Source organism: Acomys minous, assembly GCF_964271855.1.
Source record: "Acomys minous genome assembly, chromosome: 1".
In the NCBI taxonomy this organism is placed as follows: domain Eukaryota; kingdom Metazoa; phylum Chordata; class Mammalia; order Rodentia; family Muridae; genus Acomys; species Acomys minous.
This window is the reverse complement of record NC_140483.1, coordinates 58,448,543-58,472,485: the sequence shown is the minus strand read 5'-3', so window position 1 is coordinate 58,472,485 and position 23,943 is coordinate 58,448,543. Positions and strand designations below refer to the sequence as shown.

Sequence of the window (23,943 nt, the reverse complement as noted above, 5' to 3'; positions counted from 1 at the left end):
TAAGTGGCTTTCAAGTGAGGAACTGGCCATCAAGACAAAAATGGAAAGCAGTCCTCATCGAAAACAAAAGGTGGGTTCTATTAAGGAGAGTTCTGACAACTATGGACTGGCGAACAGCATGCTGGAGACTTCCTACGAAACTGCTGAGGTTCCACACGTGAGCAAATGGAAACACTGGCATAGAGAAAGGCCACGGTGGCTAACTCAGGGTCACCTTGTTCCTCCTGTTGCTAGCCTTGGACTCTATTACTTCAGATGAATCAGTACTTTCAGGGCGTGGGGAAGGGAGAGGAGTTGCAGCAGCGAAACCTAAAAATGTATTTTATTTTGAAGTTGTGCTTTGGATTTTCCCCAATCCAACATCGGCTGAGTGAGTCTTAGGTTCATACAAAGCATCTTCAAGCATACATACAATATTCCAGTTATCAACACCATTTTAAAGAACATACCATTTTACACAAATGTGACATACAAATCAGACGCCACCACATTGCAGTTCCCTGGAAGATCTAAGTTCTCTTCTGAATGGAAGTTCATGCACACCAGCCCTTCCAGTGGTCTGTTGATCCTGGTGCTGGAGGGATTTCTCATCTTCTTAGAGATAACCAAGTGTGGCCCAAGGAGGCTGGCAGAGACCAGCGTTTCCAGTTTATAGTTGCTGGTGGCTAACTCCTCTACTTTCCAAACTGGGATGGTTTCCAAGTAGGATGGTAGTCCCCACTCCACTTTTCTTCCCCCAAAGACTGAGTCCGCACCAGGAAAGGATCCACGCCACGAGGGGCAGAGCAGGGCTCTGGGAAGCATCATGCTGGTTTCGGGCAAGCCTATCTGAGGAAGGCTGCTTGCCCCAAGGCCTGGGGTGGCTGGCTCCTTTTGGCTTTTGGGTGTAAAATCACAGTGTGCAACCTCAATTCCAGTTGAAGTGAGCTCTGCTGAAGAGGACTCTCCTCCTTTTGGTTCCTACTCCTTTTAACAGGACCCTCTCACAGGCGTCAGAAGCACCAGAGATAAGGAAGACAGCTAGGCTCCCAGAGCTGGGGTTTGCAGGGAACCGCTTGTACACTGTCCAGTTCATTATGCAAATCAGCAGATGGACATCGACCAAGGGGATGACAAACACAAATAATGTACAGGATTAAAAGAGAAGGCAAGAACAAAAGAACAGCCCAAAGTACGGTCTTTAAGAGGCTTTGCTCTTTCTTACCTTCTTAGCGGGTGTGTCCTGGAGAGAGGATAAAGGGCAGGCGTGAAACCATGATCACTTAGATGAAGAGGAATGTAAGAGGTGAGGGGCGGGGCTTCATTTTCAGCAAGGAAGCACATCCTTGGGTCTGAAAGCCCTCCTTGGCTCAGGAGCAGTACAAGCCCAGGTCAAGATGACAGGTCAGTAAAAAGAACAGTAAGAATCAGGCATCCAAAGGACCAAGGGTTGCCCCCTGCTGCCAGACTCAGGGATGCTAGAGCTGTCTCCAGCTGAGGGAGCAGTCAGTGACTCCTGCCAGCTCCCCTTCCCTTCACTCAGGGAGGAACGTCCACCACTTTCTATAGATTCAACTCCCAGCTTCACATGTTGGTCCAAAGGAACCACTTGTAGCCCCAAAGCTAAGCACACTCAGATTTTTCCAACCTGAACGGCAACCCACATCTCTCTTGAACTACAGAAAACAATAAAGTTAAAATGAGAGCATAGCTCCCAAATCAGAAGACAGGGAAGAGGAATGCACCCGAGCTGCAAAGAGCTGTTAAAGCACATGAGCCCCAAGCATGCTTTCCCAGCTCTGGCGCTGAGGAAGCACAAAGCAAGAGGAGTAAGCGGTCAAGCACCAGGCTGGGAGGCTGCTAGGCCACTCAACGACAGCACATCTGACAGAAGCCAAAGGCAGGCCCCAATGTGCAGCATTCGATTTTTCCCTCTTCTTAAGATTCTGGCCTTGGGAATACAATTTTGAGTTTGTGGGGTCAAAGTTCCCTTATTTGTCCTTGTTTGGATAAACAAAAAAAAAAAAAGTTTTTTAAAAGGCAGTATCTCTAGATTTTAGAGGGCTTTCCAAGGCCCTGCTCATGCCTAGAGAGAGCTCTATAAAAAACTAAGCCAAGAAGTGAACTTGAAATAGCTTTAATCTAGAAACAACTTTTGGATTAGCAGAGAGCAACTTAATTTTTTAAAAAACAGAATGGTGAATTTTAAAAGTTTCAAATGCCAAAAACAGTGGGGGGAAGAAGGACCCATTTCCTACCCTTTTCAAACCTGCCATAAATGCAATAAAACTTTAAGACTTTTTACTCTAAAAGAACTAGCTACAAAACTGTCTTATATTGGAAAGCATCTTAAATGGAAAGTGGTGTGTCAGAGACAAAGACAGGAACCAAAGAGAGGTTCTGTATGTTCAGAAAAACGTTAAAAGCTCCATAATAAGACCGGGATGCACGTCTACAGAACGGAGCAGCAAATGCAAACACCTGACCAACCCATAGCCAGCGGAGGAAGACAGAAGCCCCACCCCACTCAGGTCACAGGACTGTCCCATTCGGCTACATGTCTAAGACAGAGAGCTTTTAAAGACCAGGTTTCTCTGTTTCAAACAGAACAGTTTGTGGTGAAAACAGAGACTCCTGGTAGCGTCTGTGTGAACTGCCACTATAACAAGGAATGGTCTTTGACCAGGAGAGGCTACACCAGAGACCAGAAAAGCCTCTGTGTGCGTTGTGTGTGCATGAGCGTGCATGTGCACGCATATACATATACATATATATATATTTATATAAAATGAGAACCTGGCTATATGTGATTTTTAAATCAGTATGCAAAACAAGATACCACCAAGAGCTGAGTGGCTGCAGCCAACCATCTGGTCAAGGTGTCCTCTAGGATCTGAAGGGAGAGACACAGGCCCATGTCCCACGTCTTGCCTTGGCCGATACCATATAGCAACCCAATAATGGAAAACTTGTCTCTGACTAACCTAAGAACAGTATGCACTGGAGCTGGGTGGATTACAACAGAGGGAGCAACGCGTGGAGGGAAGGACCAGAAAGGGAAAAGCAGTAACAAGGCTTCATTCTCCAGGGTGGGGTAATGGGAAGGCTAATTCCTGTAAGAACAACGTAGAAGCTAATTTTCAACTGAAGTCCCCAAGCTAGTTAAATAGGAAGGTTTTTTTAATAACGGTCAGTCTCCTTGTCTAGACCAATTACATTATGCCCCTTAAACAGTACAAGACTTGTCAGTGGACTGTGGGGAAGCGGATGAATTGACACCAGGGCTAGTGGCATTGGTTTTGGGGAAGACAGTTGGCTTGGGCCGTGTGGCTGGTGGTTTGACTGGAGCAGCCATCTTGACAGACTTGACAGGCCGGAAGGCGCAGGCAATGTCCCCAGCAGTACTGGCACTCCGCTGGAAGGCAGGCTCAGGGTCCTTGAGGAGCTGGGTGTGCAGAGGGCTGGAGGGCTCAGATGTGGGGGCTACCACTGGGGAGGTCTTGAGGGGCTCCAAGGTGTCCAGAACCACATCAGGGGTGTGCTTAACACTGCTCTGCCTCTCGAGCTCTCGAAGCTCATTCAGGGCAGAGTTCATTGTTGCTTCAATATCCTGCCAAACAGGAAAAAGGAGGAAGTAAGACACACCAAGACAGATGTCCCCAAGGATCCTATTTCACCCAAATAGGCCAAGCCATGAACCCAACTATAAAATACCTTCTTTTACTTGGCCAAAGTCCTTGGACACGTGAATGTTCCGAATGTGGAGAAAGGGGACAGAGGGATTTCCATCACCAGGAATTTAGAAAAAGCAACTGTTGACTTTGATATGGCAAGGCTGTTGCACACATCAACTCACATCAGTTGTGGCAACCTGCACAAGATCAAGCCAGCCCAAATCCCAGTAGACACAGGGGAGGGGCCCCGATGCCACGCCCCCGGGGAGAAGCTACTGACAGTAGGCAGTTGGTGAGGAAGTCACTCACTTTTGGGGATAGGGCTCCTGGTAGGTTGACTGTGCCCCAGAAGGTGGCCTCAGATCTATGTATATATGGGAAGTATTAGACTTCCAATGTATGTATTTGACTCAGGGGGAATTAAAAACAACAATAACAAAAGAAAGACACAAGGTTGGGAGGGGAGTGAAGTGGGAGGCACTAGGAGGAGTGGAAGACATGTTCAAAATACACTGCATAAATGTATTAAGTTTAACAACTAAGAAAAAATATTATTAAAAAGGAAAGAGTAGTTGAGTATTTTCAGCTTGAGTCCTTGGTTTTGGTGACAGGTGCTGACGCAGTTCTGGATGAAATGACATACAATGAGGCGGAGAGGAGAAAGGTCATGAGCACACGGGGGTGCATTATGTAATTTCCTGTATTTTTGTGTATGTTTGAAAGTGTACATAGTGAATATGCTTTACAAAGTGGCAGAGATCAAGTGTGATCTTTATTTTCTTGACTTCAAGGCCAATGGCTACGGGAGTTATTCGCGAGCTAAGGAAGGTTCAAGAGCCAAGTCCTTGAAGATTTATCAGGACAATGCTTAAATTTCCCAACTCATCCAAGTGTGCAATTGGAAACCAGTTCTTTCTACCCAACACCAAGAAAGGGAACTCAAAGAGTGGCCAAAAGGGGGAGCCAAAGCCCACATAGGTAAATTAGCAGCTACAATCAGTGGACACTGAAGATTTTAGGAAAAAGCAATCCCAGCCCAGGGGCTCAAGGCAGAACCAAAGGACCTTTGTATGCAAGCATGCAGGGAGAGTACCCAGGTTCCATCTCCTCCCCGTACACTTGTATGTAATACTGCGTCACCAAGCCACCACAGGACCCCTCTTTGAGATCAAGAACACTCTCCAAGATTCAAGGTTTCCAGTCAGTCCCGGACGCTCCATTCGGGGCTTCCTGTCCTATGGCGTGATCTATGTGTGCTACAGATGACAATGACTCATTTTCACTCATTACTATGGCATTTATTAGTCACCCCCTCCTTTTTTCCCTCCTGCAATGCCAGGGATGGGACTCAGGAGCCTATGCATGCTAGGCAAGCATTCTGAGCTTGCATCACCGAGCTACAATCCCCAGGCTTCTCAAATCTTTTAGAATGCTCAAGAAAAACTCCTATCTCCTGGCTCCATCCTGTTATGCTGCTGGTATGTTCTCGTTTTTTAACCCTTTGATTAATGGCTGACCAAAGAGGGTCAAGGAGGGTTTCCCATGGTGCACGGCAGATTGCTGTTAGGAACGCAAACAGAATAGAAGGCTAGCAGAGCAAGACGTCACAGGCCCAGGGCTGACACCGGCCTAGCAGCAGCGAAGCCAACAGAGGCCACACAGAGCCTCTTCTTGCCTCTTCCCCATCACCCCAGAAGATGAGGTGACGAAGAGGTCAAAGCCAAACCTTTAGTTCCTACCTGTTCTAGTGAAAATTATAGAGCTGGGAAAGACGTCTGAGAGAACTGCTTGGAGTGGCCCCAGGAGTTGGATGCTTAGAGGTCGGGTTGTGTTTCTAATTTTTCACGGAAAACACAGAATCATCAATGTGGTGCAGATAATAAAGGCAGGTCCTCTGCTCCGGGAGCTCACCTGCACTGTTACCTGGAACCCTGGGCTGGAGGCCCTTCTAGTACCTGTACCTAGTACCTTCAAGCAACAAGAATACTTTGGGTTTTTTTTGTTTTGTTTTGTTGTTTGTTTTTTGATTTTTCGAGACAGGGTTTCTCTGTGTAGCCTTGGCTGTCCTAGACTGACTTTGTAGACCAGGCTGGCCTCAAATTCACAGCGATCCTTCTGTGTGCTCTGCCTCCCAAGTGCTGGGATTAAAGGTGTGTACCACCGCCGCCTGGCTATACTTGGAGTCTTTAAGATAAAAATCAGATGGTGGACTAATTATCTGCTCACATGTACTGAGGCCAGCTTTATGCAGTGGGTGACAGGGATGGGCAGAGAACCAAAAAAATGTGACCTGAACTATATTTGAGTGTCAGTTTCACCAAAGTCTACTATTGTGTTTCTATCATCTGTCTGTCTGTCCACCTATCTACCTACCTACCTGTGTGTTCTATGAGCAGAGACCAGAGGAAGATGTCAGGTATCCTCCTCTTGCTCTCTACCTTACCTTTCTTGAGACAGAGTCTCTCAGGGAATTTGAAGCTTGTTTTTGCTAGGCTGGCTGCCTGTCCTAAGCTCCAACACTGGGGTTATGGGCCTACATGGCCACACTAGGCTTCTATGTGAGTTTTGAGGACTTGAATTCAGCTCATCTTGCTAGCACAGCAACTGTTCTTATCCACTGAGCCATCTCCCCAGACCCTACCTTAGTGTCTCAAGACTAATGGACTTTTATCAAAATACTTTTAACTGCAGGCGTTAAAGGTTAACAGTCAGAACACGAATAAGAAGGTAGAATTCTATTATTCCCACTTCCGGGTTCTTGCTCAGTAAGCTGTCTTGGCAGGTTCACATGCATGACACTTGCTGTACTCTCTATAGGATGTACACAGCATTGGTCTATTTAAAGGTCTGTGGGATTAGCAGCGGCTTCTGAGTGGAACTGATGAATGTAAACTTATTACTTAATTGTTCAGGGCCCCTCAGTTACCTGTGCAATGACCTCCGGGTCCATGGGCCGATGGTTATTGAAGCTTTTTGATCTTCCTGCTGTGGCGGTCTTCCGGATCTGTGGACTGTCCAGCCGGTTCTTCAAGGATGAGTGGCGGCTGATAGAGTTGAGGCTCCCATGGCCACTGATGGAACACTTATCTGGCCCTTCTTTGGGGAGATTCTGGCTCATGATGGGCTGGGAGGATGGACGGCAGCTAGCCCCCACCCCCGGGGAGGAGGAGTCAGTCAGAGAACTGCCCAGCCCATGGCTGTCACTCCGAAATGCTTTTCTGATGCTCCCAGATTCTGGACGCTTCCTTTGCCTTCAACAAACAGAAATGGCATCTGATCAGGGAGCCCTGGCTCCAAGGGAGCTGGGACTGTGACACAGGGGCAGAGGCTGGCACCTGGGACTTCTAAAGAGTGTCACATAGGATACCTAGCTTTTTAGATTTTCTTTTTCTTGTTTTCTCTATGGATCTGTTCCCCTCCAACCCCCAACGTGGGCAGAGGTGAAATGGATACTTACTTGGTGGTTGTGAGCTCTGAGTTCTAAATATGTAAGATGCTGTTAGAAAAAAATGCCTGCTCAAGAGAAAGTTTCTAATGGGAGAAAGATTCACGAAAGACCCACTCCATTGCCTGTCTGAAGAGAAGCCCAAGATCCCAGGTAAGAAAGTCTCACCATCACCAAGGAGGGGAGAACTGCTGGTAACAGGAGTTAACGTTTCCAAATTCCAGTTTGCTCAACTATACTGCACCAAGCATGTCATCATCTGGGTGCTGGCAAGAGGCTGTTTCTTGTTCGTAGGCATAGAAAAGATTTTTCAAGGAGCTGCAGTGGCACAAAGGGCTCACTGTGTACCTGCCCTTAGGGTGGAAAGGGCATCTATGCAAGTCAACCCAGCACTGGGCCAATTTATTTCATACCACTAAAGGCTCTCAAATGATAAGAATGTGGCAGGATCCTAGCCATATGGGTACTGCCTGCTGCTGAATAATCTTATTTTTTGAACCAGATTTTAAAGGCCCTCATCTAAGACGCCATCAAGCTGCTAGTTCAGATAGCAGCTGGGTAGGTCTGATCTTGAATCTACTGAGGAAGCTGGGCTGAGCTGGGGACTCGGGGACAGTAAGGGCAGGACTCTGCAGAGTGAGAGACATCTCATAAGCATCACTGATGCTGTAAGTCAGTTCTTGTGCTGCTTAGAGCTAAGGTCCTGCTTTATGGTTCTGGGTCTAGGAGGGTGTGGCCCAGCAGCTACCCCGTGAATGTGTCTGCTAGGCAGGCCCAGCCTTGTGAGGCAGCTATTCTCAACCAGAAAAAAGGATGCTCTTTAGTCTAGGAAGGCCTTGCTGAAATGGGCCCTCCTATGTCAAGCTTTCCAGACACTAGCACCTCCAACTACAGACTGAAGAGATTACTCCCTTGAGACCCCATGTTCCTTCAGAGCCTCTATACGACTGTGTTTCAATTGCCTTCCATATGGCCTGTTGCCTTGGCAGCCTGTGAGCTCTGAATAGCTAGCACTGGTGCTTGGCACAACGCAGCTGGTTACTATAGGATGTGGAATTAAATGGAAACGCCACACCCTAAGAGCTCTGCTGATTTCCTTTTTCCATTCGAGGACGGCTGAGTCACAAGTCAGAACTGCTGAGAAGGCAGATTGAGGAGCCTGTGGTAGTGTGTCGTCCCAGGCTCTCTTTGGGGCATGAAGACGAAGAAGACAGAGATGCTGGTTACAGCTGAGCCTGGAGGAGGAACCAGGCGAAGACTGAGCACCAACAACTCGAGCCAGTTCAGAAGGCAGAACAAGGGCACTTTTTTTCAGCCTCAAGGAACTCAAGGTGTCAGGAAGGCTTCCCCAAATAGGTAATTGAGTCTTGGAGGGTAAGGAGGTGTTAACCAGGTGAGAGGGCCCAGGAAGAGAGAGTTCTCCGAGGCAATCAGGGCACAGAAGTTACATGGGAGGACTGTTGTGGAGGTAGTTGGAAAGGCAGAAAGGCAGACACGCTCCTCAGGGCCAGGCATGCTGGGGCTGTCTATCACTCATGCACTGATTGGCTGGTGCTTAGAAAAGCTTGAGTAGACTGTGTTGACGTGGTTTGGTTATGGTCTGTCCCCAGAAACCTATCGTAAGAATCTTCACACCACCAAGCAAGGAGATCAAGGGAACCACCTCGACTTTCTACCAGATGTTTATCTTTTGACTATTTTCAGTTTTTGTCCTCTATAATTCCTTTGTAATAAATGGCATCAAATATATGTTGACTTAAAATTTAATACCCAGGGATGAAGCCATAGCTTGGGAGTTGAGTGCTCCGTCTGAATATGTGACTTATTGAGTTCTGTCCCCAACACCATAAGAAACAAAATTAAGAGTATCCAAATAAACATCTAACTTCCCCTCCACCATGCAGCCTTGGTTTCTGACTTACTAGGCTTATGACCTTGTGAGTGCATACTCGAAATTAACACGGACTTGTAAATAATGAAAAAAGAAATGTGGTTAGCTGGCAGCTACTTCTTATTAGCTTGCCCTCCTGGCACACTGGAGGGAAGCATAAAATCCTCTGGTCTGAATTAAACTATGACTGAGTAAGTGAGCTGAACAAACTAAATGAACTTGAGGGTAAAAGAGATAGGAAAGATCCATGCGCCCCACCCCCTCTATTGTCTGGGTTGAAAAAAGCCAAGAGATCTGGCAACCTCATGCAGTTTAAAAACAATGAGCATCTTTTATTCTCCTTCCAGTCTCAGAGTCCAGAGGCTATGGTTAACAGGGTTTCCAAGTGCAAATCATTTCACCCCTCCGAAGTCGGAAGGAATACAAACTGTACGTCATCTCTCCAATCCATGTTCACCAGGAGTGCCCCGGGGCTTGTCATCCTCCTGGCACTGGCCACAGTTCAGGGTCTGGCGGAAAGAGGTCTGTAGGAGTTGGTGTCTGGCCCCTTGAGATGAGATTAGTTCTCCAATAGCCTGAGTGCCTCTTGGGGAGGCAGCAGCTCATGGGCGGCCGAACGAGGACTCCCTCTAGATAGCCAGCAGGTGTGGATGGAGTTAGACTCAGAACACTGCTAATGGCCACAATGAAAGCTGGGGTCACAGTAAGCCTGCTGGACAGGAGTGGGCTTCTGCAAGGGGGCCGCTAGGGAAGGCTAACACAGTGCTAAAGCAACAGGAAACATGACAGGTGATTTCTGCTAGTGTGAAAGGGAGCGAAGGGTCACAGGATGATTTAGGAGCTCAGGACAAAGCTTCCCTTGGGCTCAGTGCTCTTCTCTTTTCCAGGGCCATGAATGTACAATAGGGAGGCACAGGGCATCTAGGTAAGCCCACCTGGTGGAACATTAGCTTGGCGGAAGACATACCCGACTCTGAATCTTCAGACAGACAAGGGTCAAAGAAGCTATCAAATGCTATTTGCATAGGAATTGGAAAAGTGAAGGCACTGAGAAGAAATAGCACAAAACCAAGTTGCATAAGGTGACCAAAGCTTTGAGGAAGGTTTGGCTAAAACTGCCAGCAAGTCTGGGCAGACAGACACTGTGGGACACACAGAGTACTACGGGATGGTAACAGAGAGCTGGAGGCTGCGGCCTGCCCTCAGACCCACAGAAGCCTCCTCAGTCCTGCTATCCACCTCGCAGCAGCAAACAACACACGAAAACGGTTAGGCTGGGGGAGCTGGGAGCTCTGCGTACAGCACAGGAGTGGAAGTGGGGTTAGGCCAGGGGTGAGGCTGAGTGAGTGAATCATTTAGGGGTGCAGAAAATGAAAAGCAGCGCTTACTTGTTGATGTTTGCAAGATAAATATCAGCTACATGACCCCCAGTGGGACAGCTGGCCCCCGTTCTGGCTGTCACCTTTTCTTCAGGTGGCTCAGACATGACCTCAATCTCAGACTTGGGGCTGGACCTTTCCACGACACCGTCCTCGCTAGGGCAGAAGGGACAGGCAGGCAGGGAGAAGGGAAAACAACACAAAAAGCAGCGTTAAACCAGCAGGACGGCCCTCCCCGGACATACACACAACCTCACACAGTGTGGGGGCTCGCTTTGTGAGCAGAGGCAAGGGAACCTGAGAAGGCCTTCGGAGGGTCAGTTAAATAAAAGTAAATTATGTACTAAGCCCTCTTTGGTTCTCAGCTCCTCAGCTTGGCTAGGGGACACCTGGATTCAAAGCGGCTGCCTTTGAGTCCATGCTGCTTTTGTGGGGTGGCCACGATGGGACCTCCTCCTGGAGGGGGTGGGGAGGCCCAGGCTGTGGTTTATCTGCTGAAGTCCTGAGCACGGCTGGGAGGGACAGGCAGCTCTGTAGTGGCTCTGTAGGGGAAACGCCAGTGTTGGCCACACTGTCGTAGCACACGTAGCCTCGCTCAGAGCATCCAAGAGGGTCTCAGGTCTCTCCACTGCTCTCCTGGCCCCTCTGGCTACTGATGACCAAGAGAGCCCTTTTCCCCCACAATTCATCTTCTCTCGGTCCAGTGGTGAAGTCATAATGCTAAGTTTGGGAGGGTCCTGTCCATGCACTGATGGCCAGCAGGTTTGCGATGTTATCAACCCAGGGAGGATTTCCCCGCAGAAGAGCCCGGGAGAGGCTGGGAGGGTGCAGTCATGGTATCAACCTTCAAAAAAGATAATAGTAAGGGAAGAGCTGGCAACAGTGACAATGCTGCATCCTAGAGAGCTGTCTCCAGGCAGCGTTAGGGCAAAGGGACAGGGCGGCAGGTCTGGGGAGGCCACTACTTCCTGCCCAGGAGCCATTGCTTCAAAGGGTGGGAGGCAACCGACAGCCTATCCAGTAAGACTCCAGAGCCAACTCTGGATTCCCTTGTTCTCCGATATCCTTTTCCCTCCTTGCCCTACTTTTCTTCTTTTACAAGGCTTCTTATGCCAGATTTCTCAAAATGTAACCTGTCAAGTTTTCATTTGCCGGTGGGAAAGTACTATCAATGGCTCAGCAGGCTGGAGTGTAGGTAGTTGTTTACAAAGAGAAGCCAACTCTGATGGCTCGTGCCTATAATCTTAGCACTGGGGAGGCCCAGGCAGGAGGACTGCTATATGTAGTGAGATCAAGCAGCCTACGTTAGAGTGAGGCTGCGCTGCCTGGTCTTATGTCAACTTGACACAAGCTAGAGTTATCTGGAAAGATGGAACTGCAATTGAGACAATGCCTCCGCAAGATGCAGCTGTAAGGTATTTTCTTAATTAGTGATTGATGGGGGGGAGGGCCCAGTCCATTGTGGGTGGTGCTGTCCCTGGGCTGGTGGTCGTGGGTGCTATAAGAAAGCAGGCTGAGCAAGCCCTGAGGAGCAAGCCAGTAAGCAGAGTTCCTCCAAGGCCTGTGCATCAGCTCCTGCCTCCAGGTTCCTGCCAGGGGCTGAGTTTCTCTGAGTTCTAGTCCAGAATTCTTTCAGTGATGGAAGTGTAAACCAAATTAACTCTTTCCTCCCCAAGTTACTTTGGTCATAGTATTTCATCACAGCAATACTAATCCTAACTAAAACAGAGACCTTATCTCAAAAAAACAGAAATGTACATATAGAAAACAGAGAAGTTAAATGTTTTCTCAACCTGACCTTTCCAGAAAGGAAATATGCATGGTCAAATTAAAAAGTCCACACCATTACTCATTAGGCATAAATATAAATGCTGGCTGGCATGTTTCTAAAACAAATAGATCAAGTGGTGATTTAAAGGGAAAAGAGAAAGTGGGGAGATCGAGACAGTTCTCCATTGAGTTGAGGGTAGGGTGCTCTCCAGGGACCATTAAGCCTGGGGACCTTTGGGAATTAGTCTCCCTCACAGACTCACGGTTCCAGAACGAAGTCTCACTCCCACAGTGCAGCAGGGCCCACCCTCAAAGGTGGTAGGGTCCCACTTACGTGTCTTGGACTACGATGTACTGATGGGGGATGAGGCCGTCTATTCCGTTGTGCCGCCCTTCCCACCAGTCATCCGAAGCTCGCTGGTAAAGCAGCAAGGACGCTCCCTTCTTGAAAGACAGCTCTCGGGCTGTCCGGCCTACGTAGTCAAACTTGGCAATGGCCTCTATGGGCTCACATTCTGGGAAGGGCAGAAAAGAAGGGAGCACATGGTTCCGGGATCTACAGATGGAGGGAACTGGGTGAAAAGCCTACCAACAGTGGTGGGGGGACAACTCAGTGAAAACACAAAGCACACAGCATCTGCAAACATCTAAGAGCCTGTGCTCCTGCTGCCCTGTCCAACTCCTCCCCTCTGCCTGGAGTGGCAGATGGGGGCACTGCTTTCCCTGCTAACTTCTTTGTGATTCCACGGCTTTTTATGCCGACACCGCCTACTGTCCAAAGTGCCATTCTGTATTTTTTTACTTCTTTTAGGCAGTACTGCAAATTGAACTCAGGGCTTCATATGTGGACACTCAAAGACACGCTACCACTGAGCTCTGTACCCAGCCTATCATACTGTACTTTTAAGCAGTATTTCTTTTCTTATTATATAGGAAATTCATCAGCCATCCAACACTTGATATTTTAAGAAACTTACTTGTGTCATTCAGTCCTCCCAGTAGAATGTAAAATATATAAAGTGGTTTAAAACCAGTATATGGCAAACACATATGAAAATAACTTGAAAAGGTGTGATGTGTTTTTTCTTCTGTGTGGGCTTTTCTTTCCTTATCTATAGATGGAGGATGACAGGGACAGTGCCCCTTCTCCTGAAGGGGTCATGAGGTGTCAGTTACAACTGTGGAAAGCTGAGACGTGCCCAGCATGTGCTACAGGTGCACTTAGTCACCGCTGCATCCTTTATCTGTTGTAAGCTGCAGCAGAGACTGGAGAGGAAGTAGATGGCCCCCCAAAGCATAGGTTGTAAGGAAAGCTGGGTAAAGACAAGCCTGGGCCCATAAAGCCCTGGCTGGCAAGTCTGCTCCTAAACTGGCAGGCCGAAGAGTCCACCGCTCTTTGCAGTCCAGACTCAGCTCTCTGCAGCCTCAGGTACATCACTTGACTTCATGACCTCGTTTTCTCAGCTGCCCCATCAATCTCACCAGAGCCAGAACCTCTGACAGTATGAGAAGAAGGCAGTGCTAAGCAACACTGAATTCCCCAGTTACACCTACTTCTCTCATAAAGATTAGCCTGATCCTTCTCCTATCAGGATAAACAAGAAGTCCCGGCCCCAACCCCTCTAGAAGCTGGCTCCAGGTTGCAGGATTTCTAGCAAGGCAGGGGGGCAGGCAGAGCTCTGCAGACTGTGCCATTTCATTCTTCTGCCCATAAAATCCTGAGGCCCCCTGTCAACTGACGAGACTTCCAGAGACCAAGTGATCCAGAAATGGAGGTGTGGAGCTGTTGCAAACAGGGAAAATGTGCTGGCTGGATAGACTCTAATAAATCATGAGCACCCTAGAGGGGTTTGAGGGCGACAGCTGAGCACACCAGCCCTGGACGCACGCTCACAGGCCGCTCAGCACACACAATTCCGTACTTTGGAAGGGGTCAGACTTTCCAGTTGGCAGGCGTGCAGGCGTGTGGTTTCTGTGTCCTCGTTCCTACTCCCCTCACTTGGCTTCTGCTGAGCTCTTGGCACCCAGCGTCTCTCCTCCCCAGGCTTGATGTTTTTCAAATGAGCTTTGCTTTGGTTTCCAGTAACCTGGCAGCAGCACTGGGGGTTGATATCTACTGGACTCAGGCTAGATAGGGAGCTAAGAGGTGGGGCAAGGAAGCTGAAGGACCACAAAAGGTACACTATTCACCCCGGGTGCAATCTGTTATTTGAGAATGCTCCTCCAAGAGAAGGAGAGACAAGGAACTTCTTTCTTCTCCCTAGGGACCGTAGGACAGCAGAGTTTGTCGAAACGCATACTATACACTATCATTTCTGCTTTACTGACCCAGTAGCCCCACAGCATACCGTCATCACTTGTGTGGTGCTCTGTTGTCACATCCTGGGTGGAGTCTTCAGCAGAGGTAGTCTCTCCATGAGTGCTGTCACTGAAACAGAAGAGTAATAACAGGGCATCAGTATCTGGTCCTCACATTTTCTTCTTCTCTCTGATGCAGTTTCCTTGGCACACAGAGGCATCAAATCAATTGCTTTCTGTACTCTCAGTGCACAGCCATCCACTGCTAAGAAGGAAAGCGCTCTGGCAGCTCTCTAGTTTCTGCTCCCCAAGCCACACTCATCACTGCTTGGGACTTAGATGGCCTTGAGAGAAAGAGAAGGCCTTTGAAGTTACAAACAGACTCTTTAGAAAGCACAGCTACTCAGAGGTCAAGACTCTTTATGAACTCATTCCTGGTTCTTAAGGAGGCAGCAGGGTCAACTGGACCTGAATGCCAACTCTCATGTTTGATAGCTCCTTTGTGTTGTTACCTTTTAAATAGATCCGGGTGTGTGAGGAGTCACTGGTGTAAGTTGGTGAAGGCTTTGGCATGAGGTGTGCTTAGTGAGTGTGCTTCTTTCCCTCTTCCATTTACTTGATGCTCTGAGGCAGTGCTGTGTGACTGATTAGCTTATGCACGCACTGATGAGGAAGTAGGAAGTGAGTGGAGGCTGAGTGGAAAGCAAGGGCGAGGGTAGAGGGATCTGCTGCTGGTTACATTTTACTGGCGGCCAGTCATCCACAGTAGAGAACTGAGAACGGCTAGACGTTACTAAGGAAGTATTTGGTCTCTTATCTTCTGGCTCAGGGAGGTCTTGAATAGCAGAAAAAAAATCCTCTGACCCTGTCTGATGTTTTCTTCTCTGGCAGTAGGTATTAGCCAGCAAACATTCCCGGCAGGCCCTGCCTCCTGCCACGGAGCCTGCCTCTCCCTACCCAATACAAAAGCCCCTTCCTCCAAGAAGGCTCCTTAAAGACAAGGTACAAGCCAGTCCTAAGGAGGGTTCTTAAGTTCCAGAGAATACTCTGGTAGAACATCAATAGGGATTATTCTTTGTTTAAAAAAATGCGGGTATAATTCCTTACTGTTTTCTGGGCACAAAGACTATCCAGCGAGTTTGGCGGCACTCTGGAAAGGCATTAGCCATGCACACCTTTACCCAGGGTACAGCTCATTCCTGCACATCTCCTAAGGCACCAAAACATCAGTTCTCCAACCGCAAGGCAACCTCTGGAGGGCTTGCTCAAAGTTATGTATTAGCCATCCCATCCTGAGCTTTTCTGAGTAAGAAGATCTGTCTGGAGTTGGAGACTCTGCATCTCACTCTGGCCCCCAGGTCTGGACTTTCCACTTTCAAATCTACACCATGGTCAAGGAATGGTCCTTTTTGAGGTTCCACATAGTCCTAAAATCCCATGCATCTCCCTTCCTATGCCCCTGACAACACGCCTAACCCTATCAACACCTGAGGCCCTAGGTCCCAGTAGCAGGCCTAGGCAACCAGAATCTGGTTTGGGGACTAGTAGCCGGTGTAATGTACTTGCCCACATCTGTGGAGAGATGGTGCCCGATGCTGATGGCCCTGGTCTCTTGGCCTCTCTTCTGGATTTGGGGGGGCTTACCTTTTCACTGCCTTAGCTCAATGTGATTAGTATCTCTCTTCCTACAGAAGGGAAGTCAGGAGCTAGGTCAATGACTATTGCTCTGTGGTGGCCCTGGCCTAAGGCCAGGGCTAATGGCACAAATGTTCCCAGATTTCCTGTGCGGTGTTTCCAAAAGCCACAAATAAATATCATATACATGCTGGGCAGTGGTGGCGCACATCTTTAATCCCAGCACTTGGGAGGCAGAGGCAGGTGCATCACTGTGAGTTCGAGGCCAGCCTGGTCTACAAAGCAAGTCTAGGACAGCCAAGGCTACACAGAGAAACCCTGTCTCGAAAAAGCAAAAACTAAAACCAAAACCAAAACAGTGGTTGTGTGTGTGTGTGTGTGTGTGTGTGTGTGTGTGTGTGTGTGTGTGTGTGTATCACGTACACAACATATGGGGTAAGGGCTTAGGAAAACACCTGGGAGAAAGCTAGAAGAAAGAGTTTCCATATGTGTGTTCTAGTAAACCACTCCTTGGTCTCTGCTCTCTGGGGATCAGGGGGCTGGGAGCACTGCCTCCCCTTTATTGGTCTAGAACCTACAATGATTTGATATTTAGGAAGCGAAGGCCATCTTCACAGGTAAAGGCAAGAACTGAAGGCACCGTTCTACAGCTTTTTACCTACCCATGCAGAGGGGAGCATGTACAAGAGAATAAATCCTTAGAGCTCACCTAACTGATCAACAGGCCCATCACCATGAAACACCTGTCAGTGACAGAAAGCTCTGTCTCTAAGTGAGCCACCTAAGGTCCCCCAGCTCAGATAAAGACCAGGAGAGAGTGGCTCCAAGGATGCCACTGCCATAGGAAGCTAGCAGAGGCACAAATGTTATTTTCTTCACTTCTTGGGCAATGGTTCTGAGATAATCATGGAGAATCCTGGACCAATTGGCTGCTAATTACGTAAACAAGAGCTTTGTCCCCTCCACCCTGGTTGCTAGCAATGTGGCTGGAAGGCTAGATGTCAACTTAGATGGAATCTGATTGGGGCTGGCTTGTGCCTTCAGCTTCTATTGAAAACCATCTGGAGAAGAAGGAAGGAGATATGGGACACTAGGGTGAGAAGAGAGACAGCTGTCTTTGTATTTAGTGAAGAATGGCACTGTGACATGGCATCACCATATCTGTGTGAGGCCCTGGATAGAGACTTATCCTAGAAGACACGTGACCAGGGGTGAAGCCCCAATCACTGGGGTGGGCTGATACACTGCACTGGCCTTTCTGGATTGTAAGGAGTTTATCTGAAAAGGGGAAATGATTTTTCTGGAAATGATTCATTCATCTAAAAGAGATGGTCCAACACAAAGATACCTAGAGGTTCCTTTTAGAATTCTGTGCGCAGGCTAGGTCATAAAAAACCTTGTCCACATAAACTCATACTCTTCCAGGGGGTGGAACTCTTTATAAATTACCCCAAATACGTTTACACCTTTTTCTCTTCACAAACTTCAGAAATCATCTGACATGCCACCTTACAAACTCAGTCAGGAGATTACGTCTCATAGGTGGACTCTTCCTCCTAAGAACAGGATTCCCTGGAACCCAGCTCTGTTTTCCTCACAATATGCAGCTTGGGCACCGTTCCCTGATGAACAGCAGGTCTAAACACCATTCTGTAAACTCTGTTTTCCTTGCAAACTGCTCTTAATGTTGTCATTATCGTCCAAGATGGTCCCGAGTCATACAACACTCATACAAAAGTGGGGTGGTAGGTGGATGAAGTGACACATTCTGTAGGTGGGTCCAGGATGGGAGAATGGCCAGACCCTGGCAACCTACAGAATCTGTAAGTGGAGGTGAGATGACCTGGCTGTTTTCCTTTGGGTTGTCCTTGACCACCTGGTTCCTACACCAGTGATTATCGTCAGGCATTCTCTTCCCTCCTCCCCTCCCTAGGCTCCTACCAGTAATCTTCCATGCTTCCTCCTCGGCTGTAGATGGGGCCCTCCAGCTCCCTGGGGTTTGGGAAGATGTTCTCATGTTGGATGATGATGGTTTTGATCAGTTCATTCACGTGGGCTTGACAGGACACCTGGTCGTGGCCCTCTGGCACTGACATCAGTGAGGGCCCGAAGCAGATGGCAAGGTTGTAGGGGTCCATCATGTTCTCTTCACTGAACTGTGATAAGCTAGGGGGGGAGGGGAGGGAAAGAGGGGAAATTAGAAAGCTCTCACATGAATGCCCAGAAAACACTAACACAAGAGGCACTGCCAGAAGGAAAGTTGGTAGGTCCACAAACTGCCACCTGGCTTTGTGGGCATCAGAAGCCTTCTGGAAACTCAGCTGAGGAGGAGAGAGTGACTATTGATGGTTATTCCGGAGCCAAGGAAAGGAAAGATGCAGAACTGATTGCAGGGCTGACCCTTTTTCTCCACTTACCTATTCGAATCCTTGTGTCTCAGTTTTGCCCTTACCTTTGACCTTATGCATCAGCGCCACCCTGCTCAGAGAACACAGCATGTAACACTCTGCAGAACTGGATACGGCTCCCACAGACCAACTGAATAAACTAGCAAGCAGATGGGGGCCTCGGCTTGCTCTGGGAAACAGTCACAGGACACAGGAACTGTGCATCGTGTGCTTTCATGCATGCATACAAAAGAATCAAATTACTGGGCACTTTCTATTCCAAATTCTATACTTATTAAAAAATAGTCAGCTGATTAGTTTTTCACTCCACCAGGAGAGTGAATTCTTTCTACAATAGTTAATTTCACATTTTCATAATATCTCCTTGATTTATTATATCCAGGAATTAATCATGCATTCTGTTTATATTCTGTTTGGGGTTCCCTTAGACATAGGCTAATTTTACTATTGTTTGTTTATTTGGAGATTCCTTCCATTCTCAGCCAGCAGCTGCTCCAGTTACACCCCAACCTTGGCCAAGGACCCAAGCACTTAACTATAGCCATGCCTGAGGAGTCTCCTGGGTCCCTGCCTGCGGTGATTTGACTAAGAATGGCCCCCATAGGCTCCTATATTTGAATGTGTAGTCAGCAGGGAGTGGCACTGCTTGGGAGGGGTTAGTAGGTGTGGCCTTGTTGGAGGAAGTGTGCTTCTGGGGGTGGGCTTTGAGGTTCCAAAACCCCAAGTCAGGCCCTGCCTTTCTCTTCCTGCTGCCTGCTGTAGAACTCTTAGCTACTTCTACCATGTCTGCCTGAGTGCCACCACATTCCTCTTATCATGATGACAAGGGACCAAACCTCTGAAACTGTAAGAAAACCTTAATTAAAGTCTTTCCTTTATAAGAGTGGCCATGGTCAAACACTGACTAAGAAAGACACTGTCTGTCTCAGACAGAAGGCTGGGTTGACTTTGGGTACCTCCTCTTAAAGGGCTATGGACATTGCTGAGGAGTTTGGCTTTTCTGTGGTCTTTGGCAGTAGGTTCTCAGCATCTAATTCTGACAGATCCTGAAGAGAAACTAGAGTCTTTGGATACCACTCCTGGTCTTGTGAATCAGGCGAAGTTTATTTCTAGTGTGCCCCATATCCAGATTCAAGTCGCAAAGCTGGTTTTCCTCTAATAATGGCTTTCTCCTCTGCTGGAGAATCTGACATGCACCTTGTGACCCTTCTACAGTCACTGTAGGACATCAGAGATGGCACAGCAGCTGTGAGCAACTGCCATGAACAGCAGCATTGAGAAGCACTATTCTACAACGCAGGAAAGACCAGTGGGGAGGGTGTCATTCTAGGGGCTGGATGGCCACATAGGAATTGATTTGTCTTTGCTTAAGACTGAGATTCATTATATACCCCAGTCTGGCCTCAAACTCACTGTCTTCCTGCCTTGGCCTTCCAAATGCTATTCACAGCCCTGTACCGTCACATCCAACTCAAAGGAATTACTAGACATTTAATTTTAAAATCCTTCTTTGGACTCCGAGTTAAAAGGAAACAGGTTTAGAAAAGACTCGAGAAACATGTATGTTTGCTTTATCATCAGATTAAAACTGTAGAGAGACAGGAGAGATTTTTTTAAAAAGATTTATTATTTATTATGTATACAGTGCTCTGCCTGCCTGCATGTACACCTGCACACCAGAATAGGGCACCAGATCTCACTATAGATGGTTGTGAGCCACCGTGTAGTTGCTGGGAGTTGAACTTAGAACCTTTAGGAAGTGGAGCTAATGCTCTTAACCTCTGAGCCACCTTTCTAGCCCGACAGAAGAGATATTTATTACCTTGATAACCTCAGCAGAAATGACTCACATGTGAGATGCCATAGGATAATACTTTGTAGCTCAGGAAAGCTTTGTTTCTTTAATGTGAGATGAGAGTGTTTTTGAAACAAGAAAACAAAGTTTCTGGGAAGTGTGATAGTCAAAGAGAAGCACTCGGGCTGGAGAGATGGCTCAGCAGTTAAGAGCACTGACTGCTCTTCCAGAGGTCATGAGTTCAATTCCCAGCAACCACATGGTGGCTCACAGCCATCTATGATGTGATCTGATCCCTTCTTCTGGCCTGCAGGTGTACATGCAGGGATAGCACTGTGTACATAATAATTAAACAAACAAACAAGTAACAGAAGCACTCTATTCCCAAGAAACCTGAGTAAAAGTTCTACGACAGATGAAGGATGTGCGAAGTCCCCTGTCCCTGCTCTTGAAAAGACTGTCCCATTCATAGGAGGTTACGGTGAAAAGGATCTAGAAGAGGACATATTTTTGTGAAAAATAGTCTTGTGAATCTATGCCCATTTTCTGATTCCCATTAAACACCAAAACAGAACCAAAAAAGACCAGGGGCTTTTTGACAGCTGATCGTGATTGTCAACTTGATGCGCCTGGGGAGGAGGAGCCTCAGTTGAAGAACTGCTCCCATCAGACCGGCCTGTGAGGATATTCTGGGGAATTTCCTTGCCTGCTAATTGATGTAGGGGGCTCAGCCCACTGAGGGCAGTGCTGTCTTTAAGCGGGTAAGCCTGGACTGTGTAAAGAAGTATAACTGTACATGGGAGCAAGCTAGTAACTGCCATTTCTCCATGGTTTCTACTTCAAACATCTGCACATTTATGTAAATATATTGCATTTCATGCAATGATCTTTGGTCCTATTCACTTTCCTGCCAATGATGTAATTCTATTCCTCCTTATCCCTGAATACAATAACCATGTTTATCCACTCATCTGTTCAGACTTATTGCTAGGCTAGTTACATATCTTGGCTACTGTGAATACTGCAACAGTAAACAAAGAGATGCAAATATATCTGTGGTATGTTGACTTAGAATCCTTCAGGAATATTGCCAGAATGTTTTAGCTGAGTCATGTGGTATTTCTTTTTTTTTTTTTCCCAGTATTTTTGTGGCACCTGCATTTTGATTTCCATAATGGCTGCACCAGCTTATATAAGAGTTCCTCCTTCCTGACAGCTTTACCAATATTTATTGTTGGTTGTTTTTCTTTCTTTTCTTTCTGTTTTTACTATCCTCGTTTCCCTTTCCTTTCCTCTTTTTTTCTTTTCTCTTTTTTGAGACAGAGTTTCTTTGTGTAGCCTTGACTGTCCTGGACTGGCCTCGAACTCCGCCTGCCTCTGCCTCCCTAGTGCTGGGATTAAAGAAGTGTGCCACCACACCCAGTTTCCCCTTTCCTTCTTTTTCCTCTCATATATCACACTCCAACTAGTTTCCCCTCCTTCCCCTCTTCCTACCCTGACTCCCTAACCTCCTCTTTTCCCAGGCCCACTCCTACTCCCACCCCCTCCTTTCAGAAAGGAGTAGGCCTCCCAGGGACATCAGCCAAACACAAGCTACAATCAAACCAGGCACATACCCTCACATCAAGGCTGGATGAGGCAGTCCAGTAGGAGAACAAGGGTGCCAAAGCAGTCAAAACAGTCAGAGAAAGGCTCCGCTCCCACTGTCAGGCTTTCCACAAGAACACCAAGTACACAGTTTGCTGTTTTCCTGATGACAGCCTTCTCAACATATTCTTTTCTCTGTGCAGCTCTGTCTCTCTTTCTGTCTGTCTCTCTGTCTGTCTGTCTCTGTCTCTCTGTCTCTCTGTCTCTCTGTCTCTCTGTCTCTCTCTCTCTCTCTCTCTCTGTGTGTGTGTGTGTGTGTGTGTGTAGGACGTGACAATAGAGAAGGGATTAGGAGAGAAGAGAAGGCCTAACGGGAGGGGAAGGGACAAAAGAAGGGTAGTGGGACAGAGCATGAGCAGAAAGAAGTAGAGGCTTTTAGAAGAGGAAGAGGACTGGCAAGAAGAGGTGGGGGACAACGGGGCGAATAAGAACAAAGTAAAATGATATATATGTATGATAAGATCATAACAAAACCCACCACTCTGTATTCTAAATAAAAATAATAATTAATAAAAGTATGTAACTTGGTGGTATTTAGCATATTCACAATGTAACCATGACCTCTAATTTGCACATTTTCATCATTACAGAAGGAAATCTGGCATTCACTAAATGTTATTTCCAACTCTCCTCTTAGTCCTTGGCTACTAGGAATCAACTTCATATTTCCATGGATTTGCCTGTTTTGGAAATTTCACAGAAATGGAATCTTACAATGTTGAGTTTTGTATATGTCTGGTATATGAACTCAACACAATGTTTTCAAGCTCACCATGTGGTAGCATGTACCAATACTCCATTCTTTTTTATGGCTAAGCACTATCTTCCTGTAAGGTGCATTTTGTGAGCTTGGAGCCAGAACTTCCCCAAGGTGAGCATTCGGATGAGACCCATAGCTCTAGCCCAACATTTTCAAAACAAGAGACCTTGGGCTAAAGTCAAGCTAAGCTGCAGCTCAAGAGTCAACCCATGGATATCATCAGTTTGGTTCCCTGAGATTCAGTATGTGTACAATCCAAGAACAAACATCAGCTAGGATTAAAGCGTGCATCCCTAAAGTGTGCATCCAGGTCAAGTCTCCATGAGGAAGCAGTTGCCACCTCCTGCTGCAGCTGTTGGTAGCTACACACTTAGCAGCTGTCATCTTCCCATGAACACTTTGCTTTACCTTTGCAATATAACACCTTGCTGATCAGTAAAACAGTATTTCAAAAATTATATTATTATTATTATTATTATTATTATTATTATTATTATTATTATTATTTATTAGTTTGTGTGTATGTATATAATAGTAATTGGAATTAGTACCATCCCTTGTTTTGTTTGTTTGTTTGTTTTTTTCAGCAATGGCCACTGTCTCTTATACTGCATCATGCTTACTCTATTGTTTCTCTCCCCTGTAAGTCTGGGGAAGATAACAGTTAATTTGTGTCTTCACTGTCTCTCCCAGCTGCTCCATTTGGCTGTCCTTGTCATGCTCCTAGTTCATGGAGGGAAACAAGGCTCAGGTTAGGGGCTGGGACATGACGATAAGAATACATAGTGACTTGTGGCCCTGAGGGGGCTGACTAACTGTCGAGCAGCGAGCGGTGTTTTCCAGGCTGTGCGTGAGCACACGGATGAGTTACGAGGAGGAGTTCATCTCAAGGACACATGGGGTGCTGAGTCAGACACACCTTGGGAAGGATGCAGACTGGAGAGCCGGGATTTCTGTAGTTCTGCAGTGGGACAGGTAATGGTGTGGGCTTTCTAATAAGACCTTAGGCAGGGGCCACTACAGATGGCCTATAAGGCCAGGCCAGTCATGAAAGAGTAGATAGGAGGAGGCGTGTAGTCACTTTAAACAAAGACTAACTATGTATGAAGATTTCATAGTCACAAAGTATGCTCTAAAATGAAAACATTCTGACCCTTTGTTTTACCCTTTGTTTCCCTGTTTTGATGGATTCAGGAATTCACACAACTACTTCTTGGTAGAAACCCAGAACCAGCATGATGACAGATGACAACAAGGAGAAC

The 23,943-nt window shown here is 47.2% G+C and overlaps 1 protein-coding gene across 8 annotated transcripts in view; it reads right to left on the bottom strand.

Moving 5' to 3' along the window:
* Window positions 1–305: 305 nt before the first annotated feature.
* Window positions 306–23,943, bottom strand: part of SRGAP2 (SLIT-ROBO Rho GTPase activating protein 2) — a 224,160-nt gene continuing 200,522 nt past the window's right edge. For 4 of the 8 annotated variants that reach the window (XM_084791026.1, XM_084791029.1, XM_084791028.1 and 1 more), the window contains exons 18-23: window positions 18,013–18,237; window positions 14,487–14,566; window positions 12,473–12,653; window positions 10,378–10,524; window positions 6,580–6,904; window positions 306–3,589 (exon numbers count right to left, since the gene is read on the bottom strand). In XM_084791026.1, coding sequence (XP_084647152.1) covers window positions 3,206–3,589; window positions 6,580–6,904; window positions 10,378–10,524; window positions 12,473–12,653; window positions 14,487–14,566; window positions 18,013–18,237 — 1,342 coding nt within the window. In that variant the 3' untranslated portion in view covers window positions 306–3,205. The other 4 variants (XM_084791030.1, XM_084791031.1, XM_084791032.1 and 1 more) reach the window with 4 other exon arrangements.